The 23,416-nt window shown below is 30.4% G+C and overlaps 1 protein-coding gene across 2 annotated transcripts in view; it reads left to right on the forward strand.

Annotated features, from left to right (window-relative positions):
* Nucleotides 1-343: 343 nt before the first annotated feature.
* Nucleotides 344-23,416, forward strand: part of rasp (protein-cysteine N-palmitoyltransferase Rasp) — a 41,267-nt gene continuing 18,194 nt past the window's right edge. Inside the window, exons 1-5 of one of the 2 annotated variants that reach the window (XM_076450167.1) lie at nucleotides 344-606; nucleotides 7,561-7,665; nucleotides 9,394-9,458; nucleotides 13,470-13,583; nucleotides 19,330-19,524. In XM_076450167.1, coding sequence (XP_076306282.1) covers nucleotides 7,578-7,665; nucleotides 9,394-9,458; nucleotides 13,470-13,583; nucleotides 19,330-19,524 — 462 coding nt within the window. In that variant the 5' untranslated portion in view covers nucleotides 344-606; nucleotides 7,561-7,577. Of the gene's footprint in view, nucleotides 607-631; nucleotides 917-7,560; nucleotides 7,666-9,393; nucleotides 9,459-13,469; nucleotides 13,584-19,329; nucleotides 19,525-23,416 lie in introns of those variants that run through there. The other variant, XM_076450169.1, reaches the window with a different exon arrangement.

Here is a 23,416-nt window from a genome sequence, read left to right on the forward strand (position 1 = left end):
AGACATCCATAATTTTAATTTGCTTAGCGTCATGAGGACAAGTCAGAAGCACTCATTGCCACAAGGACTCTTGAACCAATTAACAAGATAGATTCTCATATTTGTCAGGGTATCAGAAACGAAAGTGTGGAACTTCATTAACGGCGCTATGGATTAACCCTCAGATTATTTGATTGACAGTCAAACATATTAACTACCAAACGATGCCTTAGAGTACCTGATAATAGTTACATTATTAATTAAAAATATGTTCTTCATTGATCAGTAATAGCTGTTAATCGAGGAATATATATTTCAAACTTAAAAGTGTTCCAAAACACGAAATATTTTCATAATTGTTTTACAACTTTTCTTTTTTACGAATGGGTAGAAGTGAAATAGAAACCTCACGAATGCAAATTTGACACAAGTTTTTCAACCTTTTTGTTCTCTTCGATGTCGTAAGTTGGACAAAGAAAATTCAATACAAAATTAGAGACGAGCAGACAAGCTGAGAGGGTGCAAGCACAGCTGCGTGAAGAACGTGAGAGAATAAAAATTGTCTGCAAATAGTCGTGGAGTGTTGAAGTTTCGCGTAATATGAAAGTGTGTTTAAGTGGATTTGAGGTAAGTTTAGGTTTATGAAGTTTGACGGAATAATACAGATGTAAAAAATATTTTATAGGTAATTTTTAAACAGTAAACGTCTTTTGCTTGGCTAATTCGTGATCGTATCAGTTAAAATTTATATTCCTCATATTGAGTCACAAAGAATAGAACTTCGCTGATTATATTAAAAAAACATTGTCCAGTGTCCCGCGAAATATCATTTCCGTCCAAATCCTATTCCATAGCACATATGCGCATGCGTGATACATAGGCAAGAAGTCTCAAATTTCATTCCTCTAAATTGTGTGTTTTGTATAAAATGTTTTAGGTAATATTAATGCTACTATTTCTTATTATAGAAATTTTTCATTGTTTACTTTTATGAGTGCGGCTTTGTTCGTATACTTATTTTAAATTGGTAAATACTATATCTATTTTCGCTCGATATCAACTGATTAACGTGCAGTACACCATGCTTCTTTAATGTTTTGTAACAAGTGTCAGTGTTAACTACGAGGTATAACTTCACTATGATGAAGGGACGGTAACAATATATATTCAACACTGACAACAATATATTCTCATTGAAACTGTCTTTCAGAAATAGTGCTTCTCTTAGGTTTATGAGTATACACTAATTATGACAAAATATTATCAAACGTCATTGTGCTATATTAAAAGTATACCGTAGGTCAATTGTCACTTTCAAATACTTAGTAGTGTCACTAGAAGTGTAATATACTGTTAACTGACTTCTAAGTATTACTAAGTAAAATGTGTATTCTAAAGAAATGAAACAAAAGCACTAATAATATAAACACCTAATTGCATCAAATTATATAAAGTAGTGTTCCTCTAGTATAGTATTATTAATGCTAATGAATACAACTGAAGTAATGTTATCTCAGTCACATTTCACAAACTGTATGGTATAGGAAAACAAGTGCTCAAAATATTTTTTATTATTATGTGATAGCATTATATAACATGAGTTATTTCTTTTCATTTTATCTAGATACTTAAAAATTGGTCAAATGATATGCGGTGGTTTATTTTAACTACTGAAGGAAGTACAACTACTACATCTAAAAATTCTAATGTGGTTAATTTTTGTCAGGTTTTGTGGCTTTCACTAATTTCTGTTTCACATCAGGTTTACTTTTAGTAATCTATGTATTATTTTAAAAAATGTTATTTTCTTATGCCTATTATTCTAGTCTACAAATTGTTTATCTTATATGAACTATGCTAACCACAGTAGTATGTGATTTTATAATTTTTTTTACTAGAATAACATATAATGTATCATGGCTGTATATAAAAATTCCGTTAGAATTTGTTAATTATTCTTAATGATATTTTTGCATACCTGAGTTTGATTTTTGTTATGGTATGCATAGAAGTTGAGCCAAAATATGGTAAATTTGTTATTATCATTTTTAAGTTTTAAACACTTATTTGTGTGTAATAACTTGTGAATAGTAAGTTAATTAAAGATGTTTTACCATATCGGTTATTATTATCTTTTGTAGTGGTGTAATAGTTCATTCTTTAGATGTATTCATCACTAATAAGAACTGGAATAAATTCTAATGAGCAGAAGCCAACTATAGGAAATATTTATTAATAATTTCCAATTTGTTAGAATAGATTGAATATACATGAAATTGGCTTAATTAAAAAATTATTTAAGTAATATTCATCCAATAGTATAATGATGGAAAATTATCACCTGATATAGATATCTTTTTTAATATATACTTTAACTATTGTATTTTGTAGCATTTCTGTTAAGTTTGTTGTTGAACAATAAATTATATTACTGACCCAAATTTCAGTTTCATGTTGTTGTTGTTTTTTAAAGTATCTTATGACCATCACAACAGTTTAATGTATTCATGTTTTATTTAAAATATTTCATGACCACAACAACAGCTTAGTGTACTGATATGTTGGTAACATGCAGGTCACATGAGAGCTTATCAGTGCAAAATTAATGTCCATAGTTTCTTCTCTTTAATGCAAGACATGGGGACCACAAGAAAATAATTAAGGCACATGTGTTTATACTTGTTTTTTTTTTAATTTGACCATTTCTAAGTTGTAATTTCTTTTTAATTGAGAAGATAGGATGGCTTGAAGGGGTGATGTGGAGACCATTTAAAAAAAAAATGTTTTGTGTATGAAATATGTCAAGTTTATTCCTTTCTTGTAACAATTATGCATTCTCATAAAAGAAATAAAATGTATTAACTTTAACAGTGATAATTCCTTAATCGTGACTTTAAGTAGAGTGCCTTTAGCTACTCTGAACATAAAATTGTCAGAACATTGTGAATATTAAACACAAATGTAACAACAACAAACAAAACTAGTGATTTTCAAAAGAAAAAATAAAGAAAATAGATACATGTCAACTTTTTTAAAATCTGATATTCATTCATACAACCCTAAGAGCAATTTATAGATAACAATATCATGCTCAGTTTATTAACTGCTTAACACACATTCGTGATAAATTGAGTATGTTATGATATGCATTTTCATGATTCGGTTTGTTATATATTGCTTTTAAGTAATTATGACACTTGTGTAAATATATAAGTGTATAATAAAGTTAATAAAATGTTGCTTAATTATCAATTAACTGTTTAGTATACTTAAAGTGAAAAGTATAGTTATCAAACAATCCCATGTTTATATTTTAAGATTAGTTTAATGTTGATCAAAATCTAACTACTGTTGTAATGTTATGAAGTAAATGCAGGAATATTAAAATGTTAAAACAACAGTAAGTGCAAATTTGAAGAAGAATATAATATTGATAATTGTACTTTATACTAGTCTTAGGAAGTTACTAATTTTGAGTGTTAATGCTTCTTACCAACATGACAGATTTAGTCACCAGACAAATGTGTTAACATACAAAGGAAAGCAAAATTGATCTACAGTATAGTATGAATTACATATTACAATATAAATAGTTATGATGGAGGTTGGCAAATTAAAATGGTAATTGCTGAACTACTCTAAACATATAATTGTAATACAGAATTATTTTGTCAATTATCAAACACAGAAAAAAAACAATTATATAACTATGATAGTTCTTACCAAAACATGGTGAAAAATCAACATGTCACCTTGTTTCATATGAACATCTCCCATGTTTATAATTGTGATATTAAGATAAGTTTTTATTTATAAGCTTCACCATAATTTTATGTATTTTGCTCAGACAGCTTACTTTTATAATATATTATTACCTTATGACATTGGGGCACTAAAATTTTTCTATAACAATTTGATTAATCTATACATTAGGAATTTAAAACACTAAATGTAGGTTATACATAGATAAAAAAATAGATATTGAAATGAATAACAATAAAATTATTAAAATGTATATGAAATGAGTGTATTATGTGTACATCAATTCTAAAATAAATTTCCAATGCTCTATTTGTAGATTAAAACTTTGTTTCATGTAAAGGGGAGTTTCATATAATTTGGGAATAGTACACAAGGAACAATCACTTGTAAAAAAATCATTTATGTTTTGTAAAAAACATCACTAATGTATATATACAACAGTTTATACTACATGCTTGTCTTGTTGTTTAGAGAACTTTGTTGAATTACCAATTTTTGGATATTCTACTGTGATACAGTCTGATTGTTGTATGATTGCAGCATAGAAACATCTTACTTTCTCAGCAAGTGGGAAACTACCACACTATACTTGCAAGCAACAGCAATGTTGATCATGAAGGATCATCACTGCTAATGACTGGTTTATGCATTGATAGAGCTTAGACATAGAAATTGGCACAATTACATTATCGGTATAAATATATCACTTGTAATTATAAATGGTACTAAATTTCTGTGGGTTTAGAACAACAGAATTAAATAGGTAAAGTAGTACAAATAAGCAACATGAACATGATTATTATAACATCACCTCTGCTGTTTTCCCTCAGTAAGCACATTTGTATGCAATAAGAAGAAGAATCTTAAGGACAACACAATACACGTTGTAGCCAATGCCTCTCATTCTCTGGGTTGAGAGTTTGAGCTCTGGTAAAGTTAAAAATATCAACCAATTTAAACATAGTGTTGTGATAATGGTTACTGTATTTATATAATAAGTAAAATGTAGGTAAATGAACAATCTCTTCAAGTCATTTTATTCATATTGTGTGAACTTAGTTGTCTGACAAAATCTAAATGCAATACTTTTGCAGATTTTTCAAAAATAACAAGAATACTCTAAATGTAATTTTACTCATAAAATGATTTACATTTTCATTCAGTCTATTTTAAGTTCAAAATTATGTTGCAAATATTGTTCAAAACAAGAAAAAGAATTATGAAATATAAACATAGCTTACGACAATATCAAATATCATGTTCAGCCTATCAGTTGCTTTATACACATCCTTGAGAACTTAATTATGTTGTGGTATACATCCTATATATCCATGATCAGTATTTCGATGTTGCTATTTAGTATTTCAGATTTGGAATTAAAAAAATCATTACAGAGTCCTATTTCAATACATAAACATGTTTTACAGAAACAAAAGAACACGGAATTATCGATTAATTGTTTACTGTAATTAAAGTGAAAAGTATAATATTCAAGCACTTAGTTTTATATTTTACTTCTATTTTAGAATAGTTAGATTTTGAGAAACAAATTTTTAGAGATAAATGGTTAGGAAGTGAATGCAGAATTAGTAAAATGTTAGAGTAATAGTGTGTGCAAAGTGGAAAGAAAATATAATATTGATAATTACAAGTTTGCATTGGTCTTATGTTCAGAGGTTCATAATTTTGAGTGGTAATAGTTCTTATTAACATTGAGTAATAGAACTGTGTGGCCTAGAGATAAAAGTAATAACACACAATGAAAAAATTATTTACACTAGTATAAATTGTTAGAAATATTAGTATAAAAAATTAGTAAGCCTACAAGTACTACATTATAAACTACAATCCATATTGGTAATAACTGTCTTATTCTTACTAGTATTATATAAGTACGAGTCTTAGTGCAAAATTTTCTCTAAGAATTTCCTTCTAAGTATGATAATTAGATAAAGAGTTGATAATTTATTTTCATTATCAATAAATTATTGGATGATAAATAACATTTTGCATTGTTACTAGTTATGTACAGTATTATTAGTACTGTAACTCATTTATTCAGATAGGCTTAGAAATAGCACAGTTTATAAATAATGCAGTGAAATAGGCCATTTAGATTACATGAAATAGTATTTATGAAATACTTTTGATCAAAACCAAAAGTGAAAAGAAAAATTAGCAAAAAAGGACACATAGTTAACTGAGACTAAAATATACAATGGGATGAAATTTAGACATGGGATGGTGTTTGGCAGAGCTGGAAAATCTTATCATCCGGATTAGATTTGGATGGGGGATAATATTTGGTGTCACACTGTTTTTGGCTTTAGTTTGGAGATTTCTACAGATGAGTAAATGCAGAATAGTGTTTTGCTCATATATATCTTTCATGGAAAACATGGGACTGAATAAAAATGCAACATCTAAAAATAGAATAATAGTAGTAACTAACACTGTGACAAATAAAATTGATTGTATTTTTTTAAATATTTTATCAGCATTTAACAATCTAGTATTAGTAATGTAGATTAGTCAAATATTGAAAAAGATTTGAGTTAAACTGCCATATTTCCATATTTGTATGTAAATTCTGTTCAGTACCAAGTATTATTGGTATTAGTAAGTATATTGATAATATATATGATTATAGTCTAGGCAATAATTAATTCTGGCAATGTACCAGTATGGTCAATAATATTGTATTTTATCAAAAGTAAACTATTGTTTTATATATATGAATTATTTTATTAATTGTATCTGAGGTGAGATCATGTGGCTTTAAAGTATCCAATCTGTTTACTTAATTAAGTATGGATAAAACTATTAAATTATAAATCTGCATTGGAGATTGTTATGGAAATGAAAGTTCATTGTTTAAATTTTTATATGAGAATTAATTTTTGTTTTAGTGAAGAGATTCTTTAAACTTTGGTAAGTCACTTATCAAACTCACTTTTAGAATGTTCATTTATTTAATTTTTTCAATTTGTGGTCATGTTTTACTTTTCATTATAACTTTTAAATTATGTAAACCACTGAACAGAAATAAAGAGAAAAATGGGGGTACAGTTAGTACAAATATTACATTATTTTCTTAGATCTGTTATTCTCATTTTCTCACATGGAAATGGGGGTCTGAACATCTATTATATGTAAAATGTTGAAGATAGATGTAAAGGATATTTTTGTTCCAAGTTATTATGATTGATTTATAAACTTGCCAAAGATTCTGAAAAAAGCCTTTTCCATTATTAGATACTTAAAGTTAGCTTCACAAAAGAAGAAAGAGATATTCTCAGTAATAGTAGAAAATATTTGTCTCTTTCATTTTTTATTACTAATTTACAGATTTGAGGGACTTGCTAAAGTCTGAAAAGTGTAAGGAATTGGATTTTTTAAAAAAATAACTTTCTAGATGGATGCAAATGCCCTCTCAGACTCTGAAACTCTTTAATTTTGACCCTTCTTTTCAAAAGTCCTTTATCTACTTGTGACCTTATTTCCATAAACTAGTAAAACTAAGCTAGAAAAAAAAACAGTGTCAGATCAGCTCATTTAGATTGGCTCATATATATAATACACTTAGATTTAATAACTGTGGAAAATAATCAAATAATAACTGAAAGAAAATTTAGATTAAAATAATTTAAAGTTTTATGTAAGTAGCATTCATATGTAAATACATTATTATGTTTTGATTGTTATGGCCAATTTGATATTTGTTTCAAAACGAAAACTAGATAACCATAAATAAATACCTAAAAAAGCCTGTATAAAAAGATTACTTAATAATAGTTATAAACTTTGTTGATGTTTCAGGAGAATAATATATCAAGATGAGAAGGATTGAAAGGAACTTTTATTGGGGTGTATGGTGTGGTGGAGTAATTTATTCTCTCTACTGCTTTGTTCAAGCTTCCAAAGGTAGTTTTGATTTTTTTTTTTAAAACAAAAGCTACTATATAAAAATGTGTTTAAAGATATTCATAAAAACATGTAAGTTGTAGTTATAATTTCTATCAACTGTATGTAGTATTGTACATTAATATGTGTTATTAATAAAATTTTGCACAAGTAGAGGTGCAGTTCATGTTAACATGCAGCTGTCAATACTAGCAGTTTATATACCATGAAAATACTTTCAGAAGAAATAATGCCATGACAAAATATTGGATGGGTTACTGTTTCTCATGCAATCAGTCTGGTTTTAATATTCAACTATACAGAGTATTTAAATTGTTTGCTGTTATAGATACATGTCAAATGTGTATTATTTGTAATTAAGAACAATAATTTGCCATAAATCTCAAGTAGACAAAGTGCTTTATGTATTTTTGAAGTTTTTAGTTTGATTTGAACATAATTTTTTGTATGATGAAAAATTGAGCTTTATTTGTAATTGTTTTTTTTTAGTCTATAAATTTGCTTTCAAGATTTTTAATATTAAGCAACTATCAGAAACAAAGGTCTTGTGTATTTTTCTGAAAGTTTTTTTTGTGTTTCCATTCTATTGTGTGTAATTATGTTTCCTCAGAGAGATACAATTTTTTTTCTGTTGCTTTTTATTCTTACAAAAACACTTTTCAATCAATTACCATTCCATCATTTTTTGGTAGATTGATTTGAAACTTGGTAGATTTATACCTTGGTCCAGTATGTGCCCAGGTGCCTTTTCTTTTATTTATTTAGGGCTTTTTAAGGAGTCAAAGTTAAAGAAGCCCAAAATGTATATTTTTGGCTTCTGGGATGATATTTACAAAAATGAAGATGGAAATTAGCACAAATATAAGTTTTTATGCACTCAACACATTGATTTTCAAAAAGTTGGATTTCCCCTTGATAAGTCCTCTTTTTTTAATATTTATTATTATTTAATAGGGAGGTAAGAGTGCATAAAAAAGCATAATTTTTGATTTTTGATCAATTACTCAGCCATATTTTGACCAATTTTATGTGATAGCTTTTACAGATCCCACCCATTGACAAACTGAAATGGTGGACTTGCCCATTTTTAATAATTATAAGAGGATCAAGATGCCACAAAAAGCATAATTTTAAAGTTTATGAAAATTACTCTTGAATTTTGGCCAATTTACATGGTATTTGGTACTATAGTTTGTTTTTTTTACAGGTTCCATACATACACATTCAAAAGTATGGGATATGTTCATTTTTAGTTGTTTTAGGGGGAGGTCAAAATTTTAAATAAACCCATAATTTTATGTGTCTTTGGTCCAGTGCCAAGTTTTGTTTTGACTAACTTGCATGGAATTTGATATAAAGATGATTTTTGCAGTGGAGAGGTGTAGACATTTTCCAGTTTTTCTGTATTTTCCTGATTTGTTTGGTATCACAATTGGCCATGTTGGGATTGCATAGTGGAGACAAGTTGCATTCACATGTGATATTGGCCTCTTTGGTTGATTTCTTCATTTGGCTGAAATTAAAACAATGAGGAATGTATGTAAAAGAGATGAATTATCACTGATTCGAGTAAAACAAAATAATACATGAGTTCTGGTAAATTTATATGGTTGTATATATACATGTTTATAGGAGTTTCTGTTGACTTGTTAAAAATAAATAATAGGCATGAACATTATTTAAAAATGAAAAACCTTTTACGTGCAAGTTTTTATTGTTTTTTTATAGCATTTCAGTATATGTTGGATCCCACAGATTTTGTTGAAGGCTGGTCATTATTTTCTAGGCAGAAGGTATGATTTATATGTAGATTGGAGATAGTTAAAAACTTTTTTTTTTAAATGTCATTAAAATTTTAACATGATGTATGAACTGGGTGCAAGGATAATTTTTGGTGAAATTGGTTCATGTTGTTTTCAATTAAACAATAATTTATTTTTTGAATACATGAAATCTAAGTTCTTTTGAATGTTATGTTCTAATAAAATATAACATTGCAAAGAAAAGAAAGCATTAAAAGTAAACCTTTTTGAATAATGGCTAAAAAGAGTTGAAGACAAAATCTACTAATGCCTAACACATTGAAAGAAATTTACTATTAATATCAATGCACAATTTATGAGTTGAAAAGAAGTTACTGATTAGTTAGATTTATTAAACTGTTGATGCTTCATTACTGCTGTCAATAAATCCACTAACAACATTGTTTCCAATATAGGACATTATCTCCACTTACATAAATAGCTATTATTGTTCAGTGCTTCCCTTCATGTGCAAATACATTTTTTTTTTTGTGCATGCCATAAGCCATAATGCTCTCACCCATCTGGAATTTACTGATTCCAGTTCATTTTGCATGCAAATTATCATGGGACTAACCTCCACCAATAACAGTGCTACATATATTCTTTTGCTGCATGGGGCTGCCTCTGTCTAATTATACCAAACTATCACTTCTCATTTGGCTGCACTTGTGTTATAATATTTATTTTGTGTTATCTTCAAGTGTTCTATCTTAATTTTTTTCTGTATATATGTATTAATTTCTCTCAATAAGTTTACCTTTTTATTATACAATAGTGATATTTGTAACTTGTTATTTTGAAGTGGAACACCTAATTCTATATCCCTTCACTTGCTCTGCTTTGGCCAGTTTGGTCATGGACCTTTGCCTTTACCTCTTTCATTTTTGAGGTCCATCATATGTCAGTCTTGGACAACAAATTTTCACTGTGATAATTTAATGCTTTCATCTTCATTCATGGCTTGTCCAGGTGCTTGCAAGATGGAGAGGATTTTCTCACACTGTAATCCATTTTCTTGCTCACTCTTTTAAACCATTTGCCCATGAAGTTTATCAGTGAAAATGGATGGTTTGATTGCCACCTTTTTTTCCTTATGTTCATTTAACTTTTGTTCTTTTCACTTTACTTTTTCAACTGGATTTTTGAGAGGGATTTATCCATTTGTATGATAACAATGTACAATTTTCTTTTTTTCATTCTCTGGTTCTTACAGCCCTTTCAAGGCTTTTCTATTCTGTTGTTATCCTTGTCCAGTTCCCATTCTATAGTGAAAGCTTTGTTAAATTCAGGAAAAGTGTTCAGATATTTTTGCTTTAGAAACAGCCTGCATGGATTTTGAAATGACAGCTTGATTTTATTAGTAGACAGTTCCTTCTTTTCTAAGTCTGCTTGTTATAGGGTTATTTGATATTTTTTCAATTATCCTTTCTTCCATTTCTTCTCTTTGTGATAATTCAGACTCCAATCATCTACTTTGTCTTGTGTGTGCGGTACAATGTTACTTTGCTTATGAGCTGTCTTTATATTTAATGAAAAGTGTGCCATGAAATCCTTCTCTTTTTTGCATTTTCTCTCCTTTCATTTTGATTACTTGGGTTAAACAGCTCATCTTGCTTTTCATTTTTTGATGTCATCTATCAAGTGTGTCTTCTCACAATTTATCTTGCATTTGGCTGTTATATCCCAAATGAAATAAGGATGTGGATAATCCTTTGTGCCACATACTCTGGGTTTCATCTCCCAATTGTCACCATTCCCAAATCTTCTCAGAGATTGAATGGAGATGTGTTTTTGATTGTTGTTTTTTTTTCAGTACATCTTTGAATTTTACCTCTAAAGAGAAAGAGGTGGAAAAAATCCAAATAACTACATAAACTAAGAAACAACAAAATGTGTTAAGCCCATTTGCTTCTACTCAGTGCTCATTGTTGAGATGGGATTTTCTACAAGGCTGTTTTGGCAGTATATATAGATACTTGCATGTATATCTCTGTTAATTACCATCCAAACCACACTGAAAAAAAAAGATTGGCAAAGCAACCATTCAACAGTATAGCTTCTGGTTTCCCAGTTTGCAGATAAAGGTTGCACTGTTTCTTATTGAGGGACTTTATGAAAATAAAGTAATTTTTGTTTGGTCCACATACCTGTGGTGTTTTCTTTACACAAGTTTCTCCCAATATCTTATAGTGAAGCAGGAGGACCCTTGCTTTCCTTTTACCAGACTCTACTTTTATTGGACATAGGACAGGAATGTCAACCTGGAAGAGTAGTATAGGCCTCCCTTAACACTGAGGACTTGACAGGTGGTTATGACCAGCTGGGTGGGTCATGATTTCACCTTGAGAAGCTGGTCTGGGATGATTTATTTCTTATCTAGTCTATTTAATATTTCACATACTGTTTGGCTTAATATATTGCCCTTATCACGCTTAACAATCTCTTGGAATATATAAAACAGTTGAATAACATTAGAATTTCACCTATTTATGTGATACTTCAGCAAAAAGCAGGAGGTTCTTTTGATTAGACATTTCTGAACAATAACTTGTATTGGGTGAAGAGTTTTTGTCAACAGCCTTCTTCACCCTCATGGTAGGAGACATGGTTCATTAGGTTTCCGTTTTCTGTTGCTATCATCTGAGAATAGAGCTTATCTCTTTAACTTACCTGTACTCCACTATTGTTTAAATATGTGATTGTAGTTAATTGTTCTGTGGAGAGGTGAGTAATATTATATGAAGTTATTCTCCCTACCTGAAATGTATGTCAGATAAATCCCTTTTTCACAGAATAATCCACCCTACCTTCTTATTTCCAGTGTGTCTATTTGCCTCATCTAGAATGAATTTTCTGTTTGTACAAAATGCTCAAGAGGAATGAATACTGTGCAAGAAGATTGCATTGCACATTATTAGTTGCAGGAGTGAAATCTCTTTCAGTGGTTTAACTCATGCACAAAAGTTTAAGGCAACTGTGCACAACCTTCTTTTATTTCCTTCACTGGTTCTTACAACCCTCTTTAAAGCTGTTTGTTTTTTTCTTCTATGGATAGATGAATAGCTATCTGAAATATCTCTTTAGGCTAAGGAAAATATTAACTTTGATCCATCGAAGCTTACCTTGTACACTTTCCCCAGAGAAAGAAGAGTAAGAACTTGAACCCATCCTTTATTTTTCAGAACAATATTTATTCCCCTTTTAAACTAATGAAAAGTGCCGTTCTCCAAAACTGCATGTAACAGCTCATCTCACAAGTCAGTCACCTTGCTGTAAAACTATCTTAATGAGAGCTTTTCTTGTTTTTTTTTAAATACTTATCTACCAGTGGCTTATTGGTAATTCTGAAGGCTTATAATGCTAAAAACCATGTTTCAGCACCTGTATTGGGTACAGCGTGCATGACTCATTGTAGAGCTTTATGTTTAACAACAACAAACAAACAAAGTTTTAAAATCATGTCTTTGTCTTATTCCTTTTAGAATATAGCACAAGGTAACTGGAAACGTTTATCTTATCATCCTATACATAATTTTATAATCTTATATAATATCAACTCTTATCTGACTTTTCTGAAGTGAAAATATGTTGAGAGTTTATAATGTATACTCTTTTATCCATGTAATAATTCTTCATTCCTCATGTGAACCCTTTTTAATAAGTGTATACAGTATTTTAAATTACTTGTATAGAGAGAATTACTTCATTTGTCTAGTAATTAATGTTTCTGTAAGTGTACTTTGAAATTCTATTAGCTTATCAAATAGAAAAAGAGCAAAATTTTGAAGGCTGGTGTTTTAAGCATTATTATGCCAAAATCGTTTTCTTCAGTCATGCTTTTGAATTAGTTCCAGTCTATGCTAAACAGGTGATCCAAATTATGAAAACTTTAAAGCATCATCTTGCATAAGGTCATTTTATGATTTTTCATTACTTTCATTAGTTATTACTTAACCTTGTACAATATTGATACTTTTCAATTTTTATCTTCATTTTTAGGATAACTCGGATTATGAGTGGCTGATGATTAAATATAGTATCCAGAAATATTGGTTGTGGATTGTTTTGCACATCCTTTTCAGTCAGATGTGCCAACAACTTGTTAAAACAAAGGTCAGTTTCATAATCATTACAAAAGTCATTATTAACAATTGATCATAAAAATATCCAGTCCAAACCTGATCACAACAAAGAAAATTATTATTATCACATCACCTCAAAGGTCTGTTTCAACTATGAGTCACAACAGATATTTATACCATTTTCTAGGTACAAATTTGAGCTGGGTGATTTAATTAATTCCAATGAGTAATGATTACATTGTTTAGTGTTATAAACTGACCAATTAACTTAAATTACAATTAATTAATATCATGAAAATAATCAGATAGTCTAAATTAGTATTCTTATTACAACTGTTTTCAATTATTCCAACAATCAATTAATTGAAATTATGATTAAATCAATTATCACAAAAGTAATTAACTGATGAAAATTAGTTGTTTCAGTTAATGCTGTTCTCAATTATTATAATTATTCAAGTAATCAAAATATTGCCATTATGTTTACTCATTGTCAAGCAGAAAGCTGCATAATGAGTTGATTGTGAAATGGGCAGTAACTGCCTATTGAAATGGTTACTTTATCGAAGAATACTATATGATGAATGTCCATGTGAGAGGTTCTTTATGATGTGAGGGTCTTGAGTTTGACTTCCATTGTCACTAAGTTTGCTCACACTTTCTTTGTTATTACAATCACTAATTATGAACTGCTGACTAGAGGGGATGCAATTGGCTACTCAAATGTAAAATAGTGTACATTTACTGTATTTTTGTACTATATTATGTTTTTAATTTAAAGTTGCATAACTGTATTCATTATTGTAGGACAAGCAGTCATGGATCTATAAAGGGTCCAGGGTCTGAACTCCCTATCCATTTTTTTTTTTTTTTTCAGAAATTAGTAACTATATTCTTTAATATTGTATAAGCAGGCACGAAGCTACAGCAGGGCCTATGGGGATCACATTTTTTTTAGAAATGAATAACGGTATTATTTAATGTTGTGTAAGAAAGTACAGATTAAGGGGGTGGAGGATTTTTTTTCTCCAGAAATTGATAAAACGAGCAAAATAGTCAGATGTTTTATTCACATAGTATCCAAAAGAAACAGTAGGTGTCATCACTTTTATTTTAATAAAGTATTAATTACCATAACAGCTTTTAGGTTTTGTGACATAAACACAGTTGGAGTCTATAACAACCCATTTCAAGCCTTGGCCAATAATTGGTTATTTTTAAGATAATACAACAATATGGATATCAGTAAAATACTGCCATGGTATATTTTTGTGCCTCTGTTTCTTCCAGACATCTACAATGTGTCTAAACTTTAGAGAGTTTTGTTTTATATTTTTTTAAGGTACATAATGTTCACTAGATTATAGTACACATAAATATGAATGAGTAAAATAATCATGAACTCCAGAGAACCTTTAAAAGGTTTGTGTTTATGCCTTCATCAAGAGCATATATTTTCTGTAATGAACTTTATTAGTAAAAGTGAGACTGTCGTATTTTAAAAATTAAACCATGCACAAGAGCATATCTTACATGTGGTTATTTTTATTAGTACCAAGCCTGTGAGACATAAGTAAAGGTATATGTTATTGTCACATAAAGAAATAATAATGCATAGTACAGCAAAAGCCTATATGGGAAAGTTAAGTAAAATTAAGCAAACCTAGTAAGTGGTGTTTAAGTTATAAAAGTTAAACAAAGTGGATCATCCAGTGTATTTGCTCATTATTGGCTTATATATATTTTCCATAAATGTTATTTTTGCACAAGGGAAGAATATGTTAAGTAGTAAAAGGAAATCTTAAATGGGAAAGCTTAACGGAACTTACACATTACTTACTAAGTTTTCTTAATTTTATTTAACTTTCCTGTATAAACTTTCATTATGCCTTGTAAGTTATTCTATATATAATCATAATATTTATATTGCTTACATAAGTACCACATATATGAATGATCATATGCAAGACATATTCTTGTGTGTGTGGTTTAATTCTCACAATACAATAGTCTTAATTTGAATGATAGAATTAATTACAAAAATTAATACTTCTGATGAAAGCATAAATCTCAAAGATTCCTGAGTTCACAGTTATTTTAGTTATTCATAATTTAGAGATTTGTTTTCAAAGCTAGTATTGCTTAGAACACCTGCATGTCTTATAACAAGCATGTTATAGAATTAATTTTTCATTGTTCAGATTTTGTAATCCTTGTGAGAAAGATATTTTGATATTACTGATGTCTAAAATAAGTAAAAATGGAAGTAGTATGATTAAAGTTTATGACTTTTGAAAATACCCATTCTGTTTACCAGTGGTATAATTATTTTCTTAATGTAATTATTAATAGTTATAGCTATTTAATTTAAATTTAAATACTGGATATATTTTTAACTTTTTTATATTAATCTCATTACCAGAAAAAAAAATAAGCTTTGAAATCACTGGATTATAACCTGAGCTAATAATTTATGAAATATACTAATGTTATCTTAACCTAATTACAAACACCTTAGAAATGGAAGACAAAAGATGCAGTCAGAAAATTCAGGCCAAATAAGACTTCTAATTGTGAGCTGAAGAGATCTATCAGTATACCAAATTTGAAAAAAAACCCCATAAAAGTTAAGTAGGTTTTTCTATCACTTAAAGTTTCCATACTTTTGATGCAAAGAAATTAAAAAGAAAAGGAAGAAACTCAATCAAAATTGAATATGTTATATCTTGGGTATTTTGTAATGAATTGCCTTTAAATTTGATATGTGAAGTAAGAGTCCAGTAGTCTACCAAAACTATGTGATAGTTTAGATCTTGATAGTTCACAATACAGAAGGTGAAAAATCACTTAAACTGTAACACACAGTTTGCCTTACAGCAGGTTGCCCCCCAGTAGCTCAGCGGTATGTCTGCAGACTTAAAACGCTAAAATTCGGGTTTCGATACTCGTGGTGGGCAGAGCACAGATAGCCTATTGTAGCTTTGTGCTTAATCCAAAACAACAACAACAACAACTACAGCAGGTTGTTTTGGCTGCATGACACTGCATTGTGTGTCTTTTTTTTTATTTATGTAGGTTAATTTGAGGATATACAGTCAACTTTGATTAGTCAAAAATACTATATTATTTTGTTGTAGTAGAAATTTTTTTTCATGTAAGAAAATACTGAAAATTTGGTTAGTGTTACACAGTTAACTTTTAGAAAGATTTCTAGAAGCTACATATCTGGTATCATAACATTGTAAAAATAATACATTATTGTGACCAGTAACATTATTGTAACATTTTTTAGGCATATATTTTGGTTAATTTTATATGCTAATTCTATCTATCATATATTGCAGTTCATAAATATTTTAGAATGAATGTTGTGTAATTTTATGGCATCTATAAAGCACAATTCACATAAAAAAATATTTTAATTTCTGCACATCTTCAAAGAGTTGCATGCAAACAATATAACACACTTGTTGATTTGTTTATTTTTGTAGAAACTTTTTTCTGCCCACCCAAAATAATATCTTTAGTCTTGTTACGAATCCTTGAATATATATTATTAATTTCTTGATTTTTAAATATTTCATCCAGGTTTTGTATAGTCCTTGGTTGAAACCTTGTTTTGTCATTACATCTCGTGGTTTGATCATTTACTAATGAAAAACAGCTATAAAAAAGTTGTGATAATATTCAATAGAAAAGAATTAAATTATCACATAATAGTAAAGTAAAAATAGATAATTGTTGATTCTGTAAATTTCATTTTGTTTGTGAATTGTGAAAGTGTGTTATGTTAAAATATATCTGTTTGAAAGCTACAAAAATTATTTTCAATCAGAAGATGCCAACTAACTTGTGGCGAATAAAGCATATATAATTTAGAGATAGATTGAATGGGTAGTAAAGAAATCAATTAGAAGTTTAACACTAATAAATCTACAATGTGTGGTTTTGCCATCATCTGGTACAAGTAGTGTATTAAGACATAGGTATATATATATACTATATACATACTCTTCAAAAAAAGAAACGCAAAGGGGATATTTTTGTAATTTTAAAGAGAAATATATGTAATAACGTTACAAGCTCGGAGTATGTGATGTTACACGTGTTAAGGCACTGATTGTCAGACCAAAATGACAATAAAAGTTGTGCACTTTGAAAATGGAGGAAAACAATGGATTTTTCGCCAAAACGCATTCGTGTCCAATAAATTTGTTTGAGAGATCTGCATGTTCTGCATGTGTAACATGTGCAAAATCCCTATAAAAGTGACGGGTTCTCGGTTTCCATAGCTCAGTGTTAAGCCACCGACACGCAATACAGTTACGCCAAGACTGACTGAAGCACAATGCAACAATGCCATTGGTCGCTTGGAAGCAGGCTAATCTCGATCAGATGTTGCCAGAGCTGTGAATATCTACCCAAGCATCATCACAAGGCTATGGAATCCTCACCAACAACATGGATCAACTCGTGACTGTCCACGATCTGGCAGACCTCGTGTGACCACGCCCGCACAAGATCGCTACATCCGGTTACGTCACCTTCGGGATAGGACCACCACTGCAACATCTACTGCCTCAACCATACCAGGGCTGCGTAGGATTTCCGATCAGACCGTACGCAACCGTCGACGAGATTTTTAGGCCCCATGTGCAACCCATAATGGTGAACGTCAACGACGTTTTTCAACATGACAACGCCCGTTTTCACACAGCCCGACTCACCACTGTCTTCTTGAGACACCACAACATCAACGTTCTTCCCTGGCCCACCAGATTTAAACTCCATCAAACATCTTTGGGACGAGTTGGACCGATGTCTGGGTTGGCGACAACTTCAACCGCAGACTCTACCTCAGCTTGCAGCAGCTTTGCAGGCTGAATGGACAGCCATTCCACAGGATGTGATTCGTCATCTCATCGCTTCCATGGGCAGGAGATGCCAAGCAGTTATTGATGCTCACGGGGGGCATACTCGTTATTGATGTCGAGTGACGTTAAACTTCAACTTGTGAGTGTGGACTTCGTCTTTGCAGACTTTGGATGTTCAGCAGTGAATGTGCAAAGTTTCACACATGTCATACAGAACTACCCGGAATAAACTTATTAACAATATGTCTCAAATTTTGCCTTTTGCGTTTCTTTTTTTGAAGAATATATATACTGTAGGAAGCAAAAACGTTGCATGGTTGGAGATCACAGTATCTTGTTGATGTTTGATTTTTTTCTTTTAAATTAGTTTTGTTACTTTTTAATGAATATACTGTGGTTTCATTTAGTTGCAGTGTTTATAAAAATAAAATAGCCATTAGAGCAGCTAAGTTTACTGTTTAGTGAGTATGTTAGGTGTCTGCAAAAAGCCAACATAAATTAAGTATTCAGTGAGAGGAAGGATCATTGTTAATACCCAACCATTTAAAGGTTGATATCCATATCTGATCAACAATGGAAGTAAATTTCAAAATCTTCAATTATAACAGAAATCAGCAGATGTAAGCCTGCTTTTGTTTTAACAAAAGTGCAAATATGTATGAATATAATGTTGGGATACTTATAGTGCAGTATGTTATAAAAAGTTCCTAACATAAACATATTGGATATAGGTAAATAAGAATTGGGCAGAAAGTGATATTATGAAATAGTTTTAGAATTTGTATATTTCTATTTTCTTCTGTGTCATCTTTAAAGGAAAGTTAAATCAGACAACATATAGACTGTGGTTAATTGATTGATTAAATAATGAAATGCTCTAAAATGAAACTTTTTTTCTCATAGGGGTTGAACATATTTTTCACAGGATACACAACATTGTTTTTACTACTCTCACTGAGTTGGAAGACTACAGCTTGTTTTGCCTCTTATGTGCTGCTTATGTTTGGAGTGCACAGATTTGGAAGAAGTTATCTTTGTTTTGCACTGACAACAACCGTTTTATTTTTCCTTCATAATAACAAACACGTAAATGTTAAAGTAAGTTCATTTCTTCTTTTAAAATATTTAATACATATTTTGCACGTAGTTTCAGATTACAGTATCAGCAGTATTTCTTGTTTTAATTTCTTTTGTAATTTATTAGAATTAACTTTATTACAGTCACAAACACACACATATTTGTATATCATATTTCAAAGTTTAAGTAAAAATAATTCTAATGCCCTTTAAACAGTATTTAACTTAAAAAATGTTAACATCGATTGATTGGTATTTTCCAATGTTTATTTGGTGTAATTCACTAAGAAAACATAAAAAAGAATTCTGTCCATCCCTAACCAAAGGTTTTCATCTTCTAGAAACTGTCATTCCTTAAGAATATAATCAATCAAGGCTTGTTTCTCCCAGAAGTTTCCTTCTCTGCCTAACTATTATTTCAGGCCTCTGTTCACATCATACGTCTTGAGGCTGTAAAAGAATGGAACAGCTACTAAGGAATAGTGTTCAAATACCTGAAAGCAAAGTTTAAGTAGCATTGGATGGAGCATATTATAAACTATTTACGCTGTATAAATTAGTGTAAAAAGTAATTTACAATTTGGTGAGAGAACATCAACAGACTTGTATGTGGAATTTAGAAGATTTGAGAGGAAATCAGACATTTAGGAATTTTTTTATAGTTTCTATAGACATTGTTTTAATTCCTGAAAATGTTGTAGTTACATTTGTTTGAAAGTTTTATTAATATTTTTCTATGATAAGACATCAAGTAAGCTTTAAAAAATTAGAGTAGGCAAAGACAAAATACTTCAGTGGATAAAATCTTAATTTACTTAATATTGATATTAAGTTTATCATATTAATAAAAAGCAAAAAATTAAATAACTTATAATTTATTAAAAACGTTAACTGTGATATGTATGATTATCTTCCATATTATAAATTTTGCTGTGACTCACTAAAACTAGTTTTGAATATTAGATAAGTTTAGTTGCTTTTTATTAGAATTATTTTCAACTCTTTTTAATTTTGTTTCTTTTATGAAGATTAATTTTATGAACAGCTATTTAGTTTTGCTGTAATTTCATTAATATTATTTTTCACCATTCTTAATATATTCGATTAATTTTATAATGGAATAAAATTTACACTGTCTGGCTAACTTATTAAGCCCTATTTCTAATAATGGTTGAGTTATCTTGTGCCTGAATAATGGCCATAACATAATAGGTCATAGAATCCACAAGGGATTGGGAAATGTTTTAAGGGGTATTTCTTCATTCAGTCTTAAATGTTCTTTGCAATTTGTGGAACAAGCTAGGCAGACAATCTTGTTGAAAATTTTGTCTTTCTAGGTTCATCTGAAAGATATTCAATTGTATTAATATCTGAGAATTTTGATGGCCGTGGGAGATTCATAATTTTGTTTCTCAAACCATGCATGTACAATTTATGCATGGTGAATAGAAGTATTGTGCTCTTGAAAGTATCTGTCCCCATCAGGGTATACGTGAAGCATTGCTGAATGTACTTGATCAGAAATGCTGAGATGAAGTGTGATTTGTAATTCTGATATGATACATTACCTCCACTCACATAAATAGCTATACTTGTTCAGTGCTGCACTATATATGCAGTAAAGTTTTTCACATTTCACATGCTTTGAAGCACTAACTCACCTTTGAATCATCTGATGCAAAAGCATTATGTGACAATCCTCCACCAGTAAGAGCACAATACACATTCTTGATGCATGTGACTCCCTCTGTTCAGTTCTCTCAGACTGTCACTTCCTCGGTTGGCAGTGATCATGTTTAGTTTGTGTTTTTTTCAAGAGTTTTTTTTCCATATCTTTGTATCAGTGTCTCTCAACACATTTATTATAGAATAGTAATATCTTTAATTATTTAGTTATTCCAAAGTGAAATTATATTTCTTCCCTGCTACAGAACGTATTACTTCATTTCAAAACTTTTTATTTCTTTCTGCTAATACAGTGATGTTTAATGTTTGGTTATTCATTTTATTCCTTCATGCCACTCTGGTTTAGGTCTTTTAGACTGATTTTTACTGGCTGACACTACTCTGCTTTTGGTTGTTTTGTTTCTAATTTTACTAATCTACATTTTAGTGACACATATGGTGCATTTCTTTTGACTTTTTCATTTTTTAACCATCTTCTGCATTTCCTCTTGGTGAGGTCCAAATGACCTCTTCTTTCCTGTACATGCTGTGAGTTGCTTCATTGTTTTCAAAGCTTTTTCCATTGAATCTATTTCCCACAATTTCCTTCCCTTAATCAACTCCTTCTCAGTGATTTTTTACTTTTCTTCCTCACCCATTGGATTTGGATTCATTTGGTTTTCTATTCCTTTTCTTCTTCCCATCCTTACCTTCTGCTGTTTTCATTCCAATGATGCAAATTCTCTTGTCCCTGCATGTCTTTTCCTTTCATCTGTTTAAGGTACTTTGTTAAGCACTGAAATTACATCTCATATCTTCATCTCTAATTATCTACTTTGGGTAGCTGTTTCTTCCTTGTTGGCATTCTATCATCTAACTGTTGCTATTCTTCTCTCTTTCTTGAGACTACTTGTTAAGTCACTAAAATATACCTTATATTTTTCAGAGGCATGTCTCTCAATCTTTCTGGATCCCATTCTGTGATGAGTGGTATCTTCTGATATGGTTAAACTTGTCAAATCTGCACTGTATATCTGACTTGCATATTATAGTATCCGTGGTCAAAAATCGCACTATACTGAGTTGGGGTGTTCCATAAGATTGATTTTAGATCTATCTTTTATGTTTACTTCATTATTTTGTCTGTACCAGACTGTATTCACCCATTGACTACATTGGTAAAAGGGGGATAGTTCCCCATTCCTATCATGTATTGAATGAACTGGTGTGGTCTGTTTTTCAAAATAGGGATTTGTGGTCACCCATTGCACTGTCTCAAGGGTTGTCATTTCTCTAGACTCTCTGCTATGATTTTTCCTCCATTTTATTTTAGTGGAGTTTGAGAACTCTTACCACTTTCAAGTTCTAAGTTGCTGGGATGGTAGACATAATATGTGAATGGTAAAACCATTCATTTCAGGGTAGGGTGGTTGTGTTCTGCTGGTGTAGGTAGCCATGTATCCTCCACTATGTAACAGTGGAGTGAGGCATCAAAATTGCAATTTACCCCTTGATTGGGATCACTCATCTTCCTGCACATGGATGTTGGTTTCCAGTGGCTGGGTTTTGGATGTAGAGCAGAACTAATCAGTATATGTTTTCACACATTTATTACAGATATCTTTGTTTCTTCACAAAACTAATCAGTGTACAGTCATGTGAAAAAGTTAGGACACCCTATGAAAGCCTGTGTATTTTTGTAACATTTTTGGATATATATATATTTAATCTCAATTTCAACAATATTGAGAGATTATAGGAATATAACTAAAGAATTAAAATTGAAGAAAAGACTTTTCAAGTTCTTCTGTAAATGTAATTCTACAAAAATGCATATTCTAACTGAGGATAAAGTTAGGACACCCTACCCCCTTATAGCTAGTGTTACCCCCTTTGGCTGAAATAACTGCAGTGAGACACTTCTTGTAGCCATCTACCAGTCTCTGACATCGGTCTGAAGAAAGTTTGCCCATCTCCTCAATGCAGAATTCTTTCAGCTGTGAGATGTTTGAGGGGTTTCTTGCATGTACAGCCCATTTCAAGTCACCCCACAGCATCTCAATGGGATTAAGATCTGGACTTTGATTTGGCCATTCCAGGACTCTCCATTTCTTAATTTCAGCCAGTCCTTGGTGGATTTACTGGTATGTTTTGGGTCATTGTTGTGTTGCAGGGTCCAGTTCTGCTTCAGCTTTAATTTTCGTACAGAAGGTCTTACATGATCCTCAAGCACCCTCTGATACACAGT

Source organism: Tachypleus tridentatus, chromosome 8 (assembly GCF_004210375.1).
Source record: "Tachypleus tridentatus isolate NWPU-2018 chromosome 8, ASM421037v1, whole genome shotgun sequence".
NCBI lineage: Eukaryota > Metazoa > Arthropoda > Merostomata > Xiphosura > Limulidae > Tachypleus > Tachypleus tridentatus.